Source organism: Poecilia formosa, unplaced genomic scaffold (genome assembly GCF_000485575.1).
Source record: "Poecilia formosa unplaced genomic scaffold, Poecilia_formosa-5.1.2 Scaffold54, whole genome shotgun sequence".
Classification (NCBI taxonomy): domain Eukaryota; kingdom Metazoa; phylum Chordata; class Actinopteri; order Cyprinodontiformes; family Poeciliidae; genus Poecilia; species Poecilia formosa.
This window is the reverse complement of record NW_006799993.1, coordinates 2,431,401-2,444,229: the sequence shown is the minus strand read 5'-3', so window position 1 is coordinate 2,444,229 and position 12,829 is coordinate 2,431,401. Positions and strand designations below refer to the sequence as shown.

At 39.6% G+C, this 12,829-nt stretch overlaps 1 protein-coding gene and 1 long non-coding RNA gene across 3 annotated transcripts; one reads left to right on the top strand and one right to left on the bottom strand.

Moving 5' to 3' along the window:
- Window positions 1-839: 839 nt before the first annotated feature.
- jkamp (jnk1/mapk8 associated membrane protein) lies at window positions 840-6,078 on the bottom strand. The gene is made up of 7 exons (XM_007553120.2): window positions 5,923-6,078; window positions 4,688-4,767; window positions 3,917-4,071; window positions 3,001-3,207; window positions 2,479-2,660; window positions 2,325-2,401; window positions 840-1,315 (listed from the first exon to the last, which is right to left on the bottom strand). Exons 1-7 carry the CDS (start codon window positions 5,930-5,932, stop codon window positions 1,097-1,099), a joined length of 930 nt encoding a protein of 309 aa, XP_007553182.1. The 5' UTR covers window positions 5,933-6,078; the 3' UTR covers window positions 840-1,096.
- Window positions 6,079-9,672: 3,594 nt separating this feature from the next.
- LOC103138781 (uncharacterized) lies at window positions 9,673-12,375 on the top strand. 2 transcript variants are annotated; one of them, XR_001662248.1, is made up of 4 exons: window positions 9,673-11,157; window positions 11,245-11,430; window positions 11,554-11,746; window positions 11,854-12,375. It is a non-coding gene; the product is annotated as an uncharacterized LOC103138781 (long non-coding RNA). The 2 variants fall into 2 exon arrangements; XR_476323.2 differs by having other exon boundaries at window positions 9,673-11,430.
- The last annotated feature ends 454 nt before the right edge of the window (window positions 12,376-12,829 follow it).

The following is a 12,829-nucleotide window of genomic DNA, read 5'->3' as shown; positions in this document are numbered from 1 at the left end:
ACACTGAAATAATCTACCAATGGAGCTTGCACTTTTTCATCAATATTAAAGAATTTTTTTTACTTAAAATACGCTCCTATATCGTTCTGAAAAGCTACTTGTAATTTAACTTTTTTAAATTTAACCCTCATTAAAAATAAAAAAGTTTAATAGACAAAATTGTATCATTCTTGAACTGCAGTTGACGGCCACAAAACAATCAATACTTTGGATACCCTTGCTCTATTATGACGGATGTATTAAGTGATTTTGGTGGAATATCACATAGTGGAATATCAGTCTGTAGATCATTAATCTACTGCAGGTTGGTTTAACAATTTCAAATAGATTATATTAAAACTTGGGAAAACCTCAAGCGCTTCGGAGTTGGGCTAGGCTAACGGCCGCGCTCACTAATCGCTATAACGTCAAAACTATCGGTGGCCAAAGTTTCCAATGAACCATATAAAGTTGCTAGATTAGTCGCTAGTCACTTGTTTGAAAGAAAATATGCTGGCGAGGACAGAAAAGTCGCTAAATTCAGCGACATTGATGCTAAGTTAGCAACAATGTTGCACCTTGAAGCTGATAGTCTATGGCTGATACCGTCTTCTGCTTCACTTTACGACAGCTATCACTGCTGCAAAGTGCCGCGCATGTGCTATTTCGATAAAGTCTGGCTATGTACCACTACATAACGGTAGATACGATTTTTTCTATTTGGGTATAAACATACATATATATTCTACACGGGATCGGGGTGTATCTCCCGATTCCAATGAGTCTGAAATCGTCTGATTGGGCCCGATTTCCGATCACGTGATTGGACCAGAACATCCAAAATCAAAACTGCAATAGAGTTGTTTTTGTGAAACGTTTAATTATAACCAGCAAACATAAATACACTGATATTTACAAATAAACATATTTACAGAAACAGGGAACTTTAGAGAAGAGCAGCAGAACTCAGAGGAACATCAATGAAACTTATGAACATTTAATCCCAACAAGAATAAGAAGTCAATATTTACAGATTCATGTGAGCAGCATTTACACTAACACAGAGTTTAAACACTAAATGAGCAGCGAGGATGGAAATCAGTCCTGAAGGTGGCGCTCAGTGCCTGCTGCCGCCCTCGGAGAGGATGCGGGTGGGCTCTGTGAACTTGGCCGTAGCGATGTAGAACAACGTGGGTCCTGGAACCAGAGCAAGCAGCGGCAGCGACAGCTCCAGCTTATCCAGGAGGCAGATGGAGATGATCCCGTAACCGTGGAGCAGCCAGTGGCTGAACAGAACCACCAGGCGCTTCTTCTTGGAGATAAGAGACTGGAGGGACTGCAGAGAAAACACAACTATTATTTCCATCTAAAGATGTTTTTGATGCTGCTGATCCATTTGAAATTAATAAAAGAATCAGATTTTCTCATGCCAGATCTGATTTAATTGCTTTCTATTACAAAAAAAAGAGAAAAGAAAATACAAATGACATAAAATATTTTCTAAGTGTTTTTATTTCAAGCATCCCTTCTGTGAACTGTACAATTGAGTATCAGGGCCAGACTGCAAGAATGTTTACGTATTTACGAGAATATAGTCATAATATCAGCTGAATTAAGATGCGATTTTACCAGAACATCTTAAAATTATGAAGGGAAAAAAGTTGTTTTAATGAGTGCAGATAGTTATCAAGATCTTATGTGATACCATAGTCATTTCAAAGCCTTGCCATATTGACAATAATTTGATGCTGATGTGTTTAAATATTAAGTGTTTAATTATCTGTAAGAATGACACCAAAGTATAATTTCAAAATGTTTCTTATTTAAATGTTTTATTTTTTGTGTTGGGGTTTTCATAATTCTCTTAATATGATGAATGTATTTTGCTAATATTGACATTATTTTGACTATTTACATATTGTATCACCATGGCTGTGTTCTTGTAATATTATGATTTTATTCTCGTAATGAAAGAAAAACTTAACCTGGCCCTTATATTTATTCAGTCCAAATAAATACAAGAAGTAAAATATGCTTGTCGAACAAAATAGCGGCCATATTGATAGAAAAATGGTAAAATGAAGTTACAATAATAAAGTAATAAAATTATGAGAAGAAAGTTGTACGTGCATAAAGTCATAATAATATCAGTGTAAGGTCATAATAGTTTCAGAATTAAGTTATAACATCCTGAATTTAGCTTTTACTCTCATAATTTTATTTATTTTTCATTGTCTTAGTGTGACTCCAGTACTTTATTGTAAAAAAAAAAAAAATTATCTACATTCTCCAAAACCAAAAATCGATTTATTGCCCAGCCCTAACCTGTACAGGTGAGACCTTACCTGAATCTCAGAAGCAGACATGTAAACAGCTAGTGTGACCAGAGACAAGACCAGTATGATGTAGGGAAAGGCGTAATCTGCAACACACAGGAAACTCGTTAAACCCTCAAATCCTGCTAACATTGTTGTTGTTGTGTAACAGTAAAACACTCACACAGCAGACCGCCACCGACCGCCTGCAGCACCGTGACGATGGGGAAGAAGTAGAGAGCGGCGTAGATGCTGCGGAAGCGGTCCGTCTTCCCAAGGCCACACGCGATCTTCTTCACCAGCAGGGGGCGCAGCAGCATCATCATGACCAGGCAGAAGGCGTAGTAGATTAGCACTATGGTGTAGCTGAACAACAACAGCAACACAAACGGATTTAAAGACTTAGAATCACATGATCAATTCAATGTTTTAATAGGACAGATTTTTAAAATCAAACCAACTTTGCATTAAAACAGAAGAAGAAAAGGACCAAGACCTAATCCCTGAGGAACGCCTCAAGTGTGGTGAGCTGCTAGGGTTTAGAGTAGGCCTGTCCAAACCTTTTCTCACATTGGACAAAAACCTTCAAATCTCTGACACTCTAACTCTGACCCTGGGTGATCACATGTTTGAGAAAACTGGAAGCTGAATATGAATTAATCTGCCTTTTCTAACCAGCAGTGTGTTTTCGTGTGTGTGTTCTCACAGTGGGTAGACGGCCTCCTGTGTGCAGTGTAACGTGTTGACGTAGTCCGGGCTCGGGTTGTACAGCATAGTGTACCAGTCGGACAGCATCTGGACCCGACAGGACCGGATGCTGAGTTTTCCCACAGGTTCGGTGAGCAGCAGAGTGACCACAGCCGACACGCTGCACTCCAACATGGCGGTGACATGCTGCAGCAGAGCGCTGGAGCTGCAAACACACCAGAAAGACCAGAAAGAGAATCCATTTTAGGATATTTTCTTACTGCATCATCAGTCTGCAGGTATTATCCACATCACTAGTTTGGTTCAACAAGACACAAAAAATGAAACCTGATCTGGAATAATCAGTGCAACTGTCCCAAATGTGTCCTATTTTGTTTAGACCAGTTTCCAATAAAACTGTTATAAACAGTTTTACTAGGGTTACACCTGATTCACATTAGGTGTAACTATAGCTTGTACAAGGTTTACACCAGTTTATGCAAGGTTTATTCCAATTTACACCAGGTTTACACCAGTTTTCCCTAAGGTTACACTTGTTTACTCCAGGTTCACATCAGTCCAAATCTCATTTAGACTTGTCCACGTCTGTCTACGCTTGCGGGCCTGTCAACCTCATTTTCATTTTGGGAAACGTAATAAGATCATGAATGTTCTCAAGTGCTGTTTGTGCCAGAATGTATTGATAAAACCTATCAACATGCTGTTAAAATCTCAATGATAAACTGTTTCTGTATTTGATAAATACTACTCAGAATTAAATAATACTGAACGTCATTTCATATTGATCAGTCCCGAAATTCAGATTTTCCAAAAATGAAATCTTCAAAAGACAAAAATTAATTTAATCGATAAAATCAATTCATTACTCTGCCCTAACTCTGCATGTTTTGAGTTTGTTTTCAGTCCAGTCTCACCTCTTCTTCCCAGAATACCACTCGACGAAGAACCAGTGCAACACCAGCGGCAGCATGGCCATGAAGCCCAGGTAGAGCCAGTCGTAGAGCTCAGGACACTCTGTGCAGCGCTGGCAGACCTTCTCAATGTTGGCCCGCTCTCCTCGAGGACAAACCTTCCGACAGAGATGATCAGACTTTTAGAAAAAAGCTGTTTATACCTGATGAAACTAGAGAAAGATCAGAAAATATAATAATTTGTTTAATCTGTAGGTTTTCCTGCAATCATTTTATTGGTTTTAATAAATAGTTTCTTGTTAGGAATTAACTCGGCTAGATCGAGGAGATTAGGGTAAAGCAGGCGTTCAAACTCAAACTCCTACTGGTTTTCCTTTAGGAAGCAGGTCTGTTGACGTTTAGGGTTTTCAATAAAATGAGCTGCCGGGTTTGGACCTTCAGAGACAACAATGGAACTGCTGAGAATGCAGCTCTAATTCGAGTGTAATGAGGCATCACCACAGGCAGCAAAAACAATTCCCACTCTGTCTGTCTGTCGGGAGTTATAGCCACATTATCGCGTTTCCCAACAGCACTAATGGGTAAACATTCACACAAGCAGATCTGATCTGCATGGGAAAAACATAAAAATAAAACACAAAACAAAACAAAAGTTTTGGAAAACAATAGTGATTATTTTGTTTGTTTGTTAGTGAGGAAGAACAGACTGTCCCAGTCTCAGAGGTCCAGACCCAGTTCAGACGGAAAACATGAAAACTGGTGTTTGGTACTCACTCCACACTCTCCCTCCACCGTCCCGTTCACCATGATCCGACCGCAGTACAGACCGGGGCATGTGGAGCTCATAGCCACACCTGGAACACAAACAAGCACAGATAAACATGCTCTGGCCCCCAAATGAAGCTGGCTAGACTGTCTTTTATTTTTAAGATTTCAGCTCATTGTCTCCCCCTACTGTCCAAAATGTGCTGCTGCTTGTCTTGTTTTCTGAGGAAAAAAACTTCCTAAGGATCTTAAGAGATTTCACGATTTCTGCTTACAGTCAAACGCAAAAAGTTTCCCCCTGATTTAATTAAGCAAAGAAGTACAATCCTCCTACTGAATAAGTTAGGCATGGGTGATTTCTTCTCAGGGGACAACAAGTTACTCAACCCCAACTGATGCAAAAGAGTAGCTTTTCATTTTAATATGATAAATTAATTTTCATATGATAAATTAAATTTAAGCTAAATTAAATTTAGCTAACTAATTTCCATTTGCATGATTTATCGTTGTTCTCGTCTCTCTCTTTTTTTTTTAAACCAAAACCTGGATGACAAAAGTTTTCACTGTCAGCTCAACTAGCTCATTTTTGAAGGTCAATTTTGTACAGGGACAAAATTAATTTTATTTGTTGTTTCTTTTGTTTTCTTTATGTATTTTGGATATTAAAAATGTTTTCCAGATTATATCATATTATTATTATGTCATTTTTATAATATTACTTGAAAATGGTCTCAAAATAACAATATTATCATACTTAATAATATATATCAGGACTATTTTTATTCAATAAATAAAATAATATTTAGGCACAAATCTGCTTTCCTGAAGGCTCTGTTATGTGTCTCTCCACCCTCGTTATGGTGGGCCATATTTGGCCCCCGGGCCTTGAGTTTTGCTCTACAAAGTTTTGTGCTTTATAAATAAAGTTGACTTGGATTCTTCTAAAATGCATCACTGCTCTGCAGTGCGTGACGTCACTGAAGTTCATATTTTATCAGTCCTGCGGTTCCTGATCTGGAGAAATTAAAATGTCTCTTTCTTTTTAAATTTAGACCCAAACAGATACGAAGCAGAAAGTCCAGAACCACATAACCAGGGTCCATTTATTCGAATGGCAAACACTGGTTCTGGTTAGCAGGTTTGGATGATGCTAACTGAATTATGATCCTTAAACGGTCCAAACAGTAGAACTAGGAGCTCCGGTTCAGTCACTACTGATCAGAGGAAATGAAACTCAAACTCACCTGAACTCATCGCGCAAACAAGAATCCAACAGGAATTAATAAAAGGGAATAATCCAGGCGAAGGTGGTTCTGTTGATACACTTCGACCTGCTTCCGCCTGCTACTGTTTCCAGCTGACTTGAAGGAGCAGTAGCGCCCCCGCCTGGACCGGAGTAACATCGCCTTCTCTCCATTTCCAAAAATCCAGTTTGGATTAACTTAGTTTATCAGTATAAATCTACAAAACCTGAAACTAAAATCGAGATGCTGAAAATGTACAGTTTTTTGTTATAACAAGTAAGGTCTTTAGGTAAAGCATGTTCTTTGTTGTGACGCTGAAAACATGGCAGCACCGTCACTTCCTCAAAAACGGAATAAATAAAATAAATAATATTAAGTCCATCCATTCATTTTCTGTATACCCTTGTGCCTTAGTGAAGTCGGGAGGGTTGCTGGTGCCTATCTCCAGCTAACGTTTCGGCCGAGAGGCGGTTTACACTCTGGACAAGTCACCTGTCTGTCGCAGGGCAACACAGAGGACACACAGGACAAACAACCATGCACACAAACAGAGACCTAGGGAGAATTTGGAGAGGCCAATTAACCTGACAGTCATATTTTTGGACTGTGGGAGGAAGCCGGAGTACCCGGAGAGAACCCACGCATGCACAGGGAGAACATACAAACTCCATGCAGAAAGACCCCTGACCGGGAATCAAACCTAGAACCTTCTTGCTGCAAGGCAACTGCGCCACTGTGCAGCCCATAATAATAAGTACAAATATAAAAAGATGATTGCAAACTCTTGTCAGTCTTCTTAATCAGTTACTTAATTTCACTTTAGTATCAATAAAGTATTTTTGAATTTGAATTGAATTTTGATTTGAACCCTTAAAATTACTAATGCAATTATTATTATTTACAATAGTAATTTATAAATGAAAAAACGTTTAGAGTTTCACCCTTTTGCATTTTCTTCTCAAGAAAAGGATACAACTTTAACTAACAAGTTATTCTACATAAAACTGACTTAGCAACATTATTTAGTGGTAGAGCAGAAAGCATGTTTAAGTTCATTTTAGAACATTTTGGTTGTCCTGTCTTTTTTATTTGCAGATACACCATTAGTACTAAAATTGACGTACTATTCTGGTGTTCAAAATATTCTGGTATTTTGAACACCAGAATAACTTGATAAAATTAGATTGATATGAGCTTGTGATTTTTTTTTTATTAAAAAAAAAATCCTTACATTGGGTTTCTGAAAAAAATGTGCCACTAACATATTGTTTCTATTAAAAAAAGAAACCATAATGTCTAACTCAGGGGTGGGCAAACTTGGTTCTGGAGGGTCGGTGTCCTGCAACTCTTAGATGTCTCCCTGGTCCAACACACTTGAATCCAATAGCTTAATCAACTCCTAAGTGCAGTCAGGTTCTCCAGAGTCCTGCTAACGACCTCATTATTTGACTCAGGTGTGTTGAAGTAGAGCTCCATCTAAAAGTTGTATCTCTACAACTTTTAGAGATACCAGGCCTGGAGTTGTCCACCCCTGGTCTAACCCAACATCCTGATCAGAGGATAAAAAGCACAGAGAATTTCTATAGTTTTTTTCAAGTTCATAATTTGCATTGGCGCCATGTTTGTTTCTTCATGAGCGTGAGGCGCATGCGCCGTGCTGAATACAAATACGGCGCAGTTTGTACGTGTGCGTTTAAATTAAGATCCGTCTTGCACCTGCCGGCACGGAGACATGTAACCAGCGTTCTACAATTCATATATTCCGGAAGCCGGATTAACAAAACAGTCTTTTATGATCTCTTAAGATCACAAAAGAATCATCGACGCTCTGCCTAAATGATGGAAAACATTTGCTGATTTACCTCATAATATTCTCCGTGTTGATGCGGCTTAGTAATTTGGCGCCGAGCTGCTCAGCTAGAGTGAGCGAGTATGCCGCAGGAACGTCATGTTTGAAATGGCTGCCTGTTATATGGTAAGTTATATTTCACAAACATTATTCGAAGATTGTTTTGTCCTTGGTGAAGTTATTGAAGCCATTTTTTGTTAATTAAAATAGAGCAGCAGCAGAAGGGGAGCGACATGGCCATGGCGTCTAGACGCCCTGTTTGGCTGCTGGCGTCCCTGAAATATCCGAGACAAAAATGGCGTCTGGAACTAGCAGCATGTCGATTATGTATTTACCAAGATGATCTACAATGAAGATGAGGATCGCTTCCGTCAAGCTGAGGAATCCCTACAAGGTGCCTGGCGGATCCGCCCAACCCGTCAAAGGTTGGTAAAAAGTCAAGAACTGTTCCAATGGCGGATCCAGAAGACATCTCAGGGTAGGAGCTGTTGCGGGTTTTGATATGCTTCACGCTGCTGGAGCTAACGCTGTTGAAGGCCAACGCTAGGCCTCTCGCTTGCTGGTTTGGTTTGACTCCGCTGCGAGTCAATGAGCTGAGAAGGATTCTGCTGTTATCCTTCAATTTTTTGAGGTTTTTGTGCTGTTTGAAACCCAGGTCTTATGCTCTTTACAGATTTGGGTGTAATTGGTGTTGGAATCTGAAGTTCATAGTTTGAAAGTCAGATGTTATGTGAAAGAAAGATGGCTGCCAAGTATTTCGCTAATACAGTTTAGATTGAAGTCATTTAACTTAAGCATAGTAAATATCACAATGAGCCTTTATTTGGGTGAAAATTCTCATTTACATTTGTACATGCATACCTTTTTTATTTTTTGTATATAATTTGAAATAAACCCAGTGCCTATACTTAAACAACTCAATCAAATTTACGTTAAACAACAATTTAAATTAAAACATGAAAACCGATTTAGTTTTGCGATGAAACGATGCGCGGCCTCCTGCAATTTAATTTCTTCTGGACAACGACGGTCAACAGCAAGCTCTTCTGGCGCTGAAGATCAGAGGTCACAGAGGTAATGTTCACTGTCTAATCCAGCTCTTATTTTCAGGTTTTCAGCTGAAATTAACTCAATGTTTCTCTTCAAGATGATCCAGTGGGACCAGTCTTGAGTGTTTGTCTGTTTCTTTTAACACAGTTTCTCTCCTAGATTAAGCTACTAGCTGACTTTTTGTTGCACTTAACTATTTTGTTTCTCTTAGATAAAGCCACCAAAGGAGCTTCTACTGCAACTAATTTCCTTTTCTCCTGTAGAAATGCTGCTGGAGTAGCTTTCTCTGTCTGCTCTTTTCTTTCAAATCCCCAGGGGTAGTGACAGATGACCTTTCTTACAGAGCCAACTTCTGGTTCTACTGGAGGGTTCTTCCTGTTAAAGGGAAGCATTTCCTCCACTGTCACTGCATGCATTCTCAATATGAGGCATTGCTTTAGCTTACTCAACTTTTAACCAATTTAAATAATTGGCGCCGTGTTAATTTTAGAAAAGTCTTCCTGTTAAAGGGAAGTTTATTCCTTCTACTGCCACCACATGGATCCTCAATGAGCTTTTTTCTTTCAACCAATTTAAATTGGTGCAGTGTTAATTTTTGGAAAGTCTTCCTGTTAAAGGGAAGTTTTTCCTTTACTGTGATCATACGAATAATTGCTTTTTGCTTTAATTTTAACCAATTTAAACGATTGATGCAGACTTTCGAAAGTCTTCCTGTTAAAGGGAAGTTTTGTCCTCCACTGTTACCACATGGATCCTCAATATGAGGCATTGCTTAGCAACTTTGCTAATGTTTGACTTTTCTTTTTTTTTTTAAGCTTTGGAAAGTCTTCCTGTTAAAGGGAAGTTTTTTTTCCTCCACTGTTACCACATGGATCCTCAAACTTAATTTCTTTCAACAAATTTAAATTTGTGCAGGGTTAATTTTTGGAAAATCTTCCTGTTAAAGGGAAATTTTTCCTTCACTGTCACTACATGAATCCTCAATATGAGGATTGGCCGACTTTGCTTTAACTTTAGTTTACTTGGCTTTTAACAAATTTAAACTGGTGCACTGTTAGGTTTTTCTTTGGAAAGTCTTCCTGTTAAAGGGAAGTTTTTCCTTCACGGTCACAACATTGAGCCTCAATATGAAGCATTGCTTAAGTTTAGGTAACTTGGCTAATGTTTGACTTAAGTTTTGGAAAGTCTTCCTGTTAAAGGGAAGTTTTTCCTTTTCACTGCAACTACATGCGTGTTCAGCATAAGGCATTGCCTAAGCTTACTTTTGTAGCTTTTAACCAATTTAAATAATTGGTGCAGTGTTTATTCTACAAAAGACTTCCTGTTAAAGGGAAGTTTTTCCTTCACACTGTCACCACATGCTTTCTCAGTGAGGCTTTGCTTTAGTTCACAACTTTTGACAAATACTTGGCAACTGCAGTGCTTTTTTGTTTTGTAAAGTCTTCCTGTTAAAGGGAAGCTTTTCCTGTCCATCACCACATGCATCCACAGCATATCTATGGTGATGAAGAATGGATTTGAGTTGATGGTTGGGGAATTTAAGGCCTTATCAACAACACCTGGTATGCGGACTGAGAAGATGAGGAAACTGATCAACCGTTTTGTTGAGTTGGAGACTCTGAAGACATGCAATGGCCTCAGACATCTGGGAAATGTGGATATCAAAATGGTCCCCATGGTACTGGACTTGGAACTCAACAGTAGGAAATGTGGCTTGCTTCTTCCTGTAGCCATTCGTCAAGGATTTGAAGTCAACGGATGACTTCAAGGAAATTGGTAACAAGTGCAACGAAGCGGTCAATCAATTACACGCAGGAAAAAAGTGCAAAATGGTATGTGAAAGGTTTGTGTTCTGATCATGTGTATGGTAACTGGAATGGATTTTGGATTCACTCGCCGCAGGAAAAACACGGTAGGCTATATGAAATGTATGTGTTCTGATTTTGGGTACAGCAATCAGAACACATCTTGAAGACGCAGGAAAAACACGGTAGGCTATATGAAATGCATATGTTCTGATTTTGGGTATAGCAATCAGAACAGATCTTGAAGACGCAGGAAAAACACGGTAGGCTATATGAAATGCATGTGTTCTGATTTTGGGTACAGCAATCAGAACAGATCTTGAAGACGCAGGAAAAACACGGTAGGCTATATGAAATGCATGTGTTCTGATCTTGGGTACTGTTTGAAATGCGTGTTGTAAGTTATAAATGCATGTGTAGAATCCACCTGAGAATGACGGAAAAGGCCGCCTTCACCCCCAACCTCTGCTGATGGATGATCTTAGTGGTCCGACCACTGAGCTCAGTAGCCTTTCTCAAGGAATGCTGCAGGTATTTTGCTGTTGAAGAGACACAACTCTGACTTTCTTTGTGAATTGTTAAAGGGTTTGACCTGGAATCTTCATCTGTCCTGTTCAGGAATGCTCCTGGACCATCTTTGTCACCTGATTTCGCACTTGATCGCCCCTACATCGACCGACAGATAAGTTCTTCATCATCCCTTTGAACATCGGATGGCAGAGGACTTCATTGCCCCCCACCTATTGATGGATGACCTTAGTGACCGTACAATTGGGCTGAGCATTTCCTCGAGAAATGCGGCAGGTATTTTGCTGTTGAAGTGATATTTACCAGTGCGAGTCTTTAAAAAGTGGTGATTTCATTCTGAGTTAAATGGTTTGACCTGAAACCTGCAGCATCCTGTTGTCTTCCCGTCTTGGCCTTCAGGAATCCTCCTGGATCATCTCATTAATGCCCTTCATTGCTCCTCCATCGACGGACGGAAAAGTTCATCGTCCCTTTGAACATTTGACAGAAGAGGACTTCATCGCCCACCCATTGATGGATGATGTCAGTGACCCTACCATTGGGCTCTGCAGGTTTTCTGGAGGAAACCCTGTAAGTGTTCCCATGTGAGCAGGTAAGGCAGATGCTTTCTGATCCAGTTCTCCACCTTGACTTGAAAGTGTGGTTTCATTCAGAGTTGAAGGGTTTGACCTGGATATATCCTGTCGTCTTGTCCTTCAGGAATCATCCTGGATTATTTTGTTTTCGTCTGATTTTTTTTTTGCCATTCATCGCCAGGCCCCAACCACAGCTGGAAGTTGAATTTTATTTATGGACTTGATTTTATTTATTAGAAATTTAAAATGTCTTCCACTGTTAAATGTCAGTTACAATTGATTGTTGGTTGATGTTAGAATGTGTTTGCATTTTTATGGACCATTACATTATTTCAACTATTGTCTCCATAGAAGCTACACTTGGTCTGGGTTTCTGATTGGTTGTGGTCACTTCCTGGAGAAGTGCATTGGCTGACATGATGCTGCCATCACCTACCCCTTCTCCCTCTCCTGCTGTTAACTTGTCACTTCCAGTAACGCAAAGTTTTCCTGATCAGGTGACCAGTTGTGTCTCTGCTCTCTGAGCTCCTGTCAGTCGAGGCAGATGGCTGCTGGTACTGAGCCCGGTTCTGGTTCTACTGGAGGTTTCTTCCTGTTAGAGGGGAGTTCTTCTCCCGTCGCTTCATGCACGGTCTGTATGAGGGATCGCTGTAAAGTCAGCAACTCGACAAAAGCGATATGCTGTTGCCCCCTGCTGGTCAGGAGGAGTGAATGCTGTAAGTAATGACTCAATGCAATTTGATGGTTTTCCTTTGCTACAAACATTTAAACTACTTTAATCATTAACTGAGTTTATTGTACTGTTGAATAGCAATTGATATGTGGGTCAACTAAAATTATGAAGTGCATTGAGACATTTGTTGTGAATTTGCTCTATATAAAACTGAACACTTAAAACCAACTCAAAAACTGTTCAAATCTCCAACCACCAACTCAAAAACTGTTCAAATCTCCAACCACCAACTCAAAAACTGTTCAAAACCCCAACCACCAACTCAAAACCCCAACCACCAACTCAAAACCCCAACCACCAACTCAAAAACTGTTCAAAACCCCAACCACCAACTCAAAACCCCAACCACCAACTCAAAACCCCAACC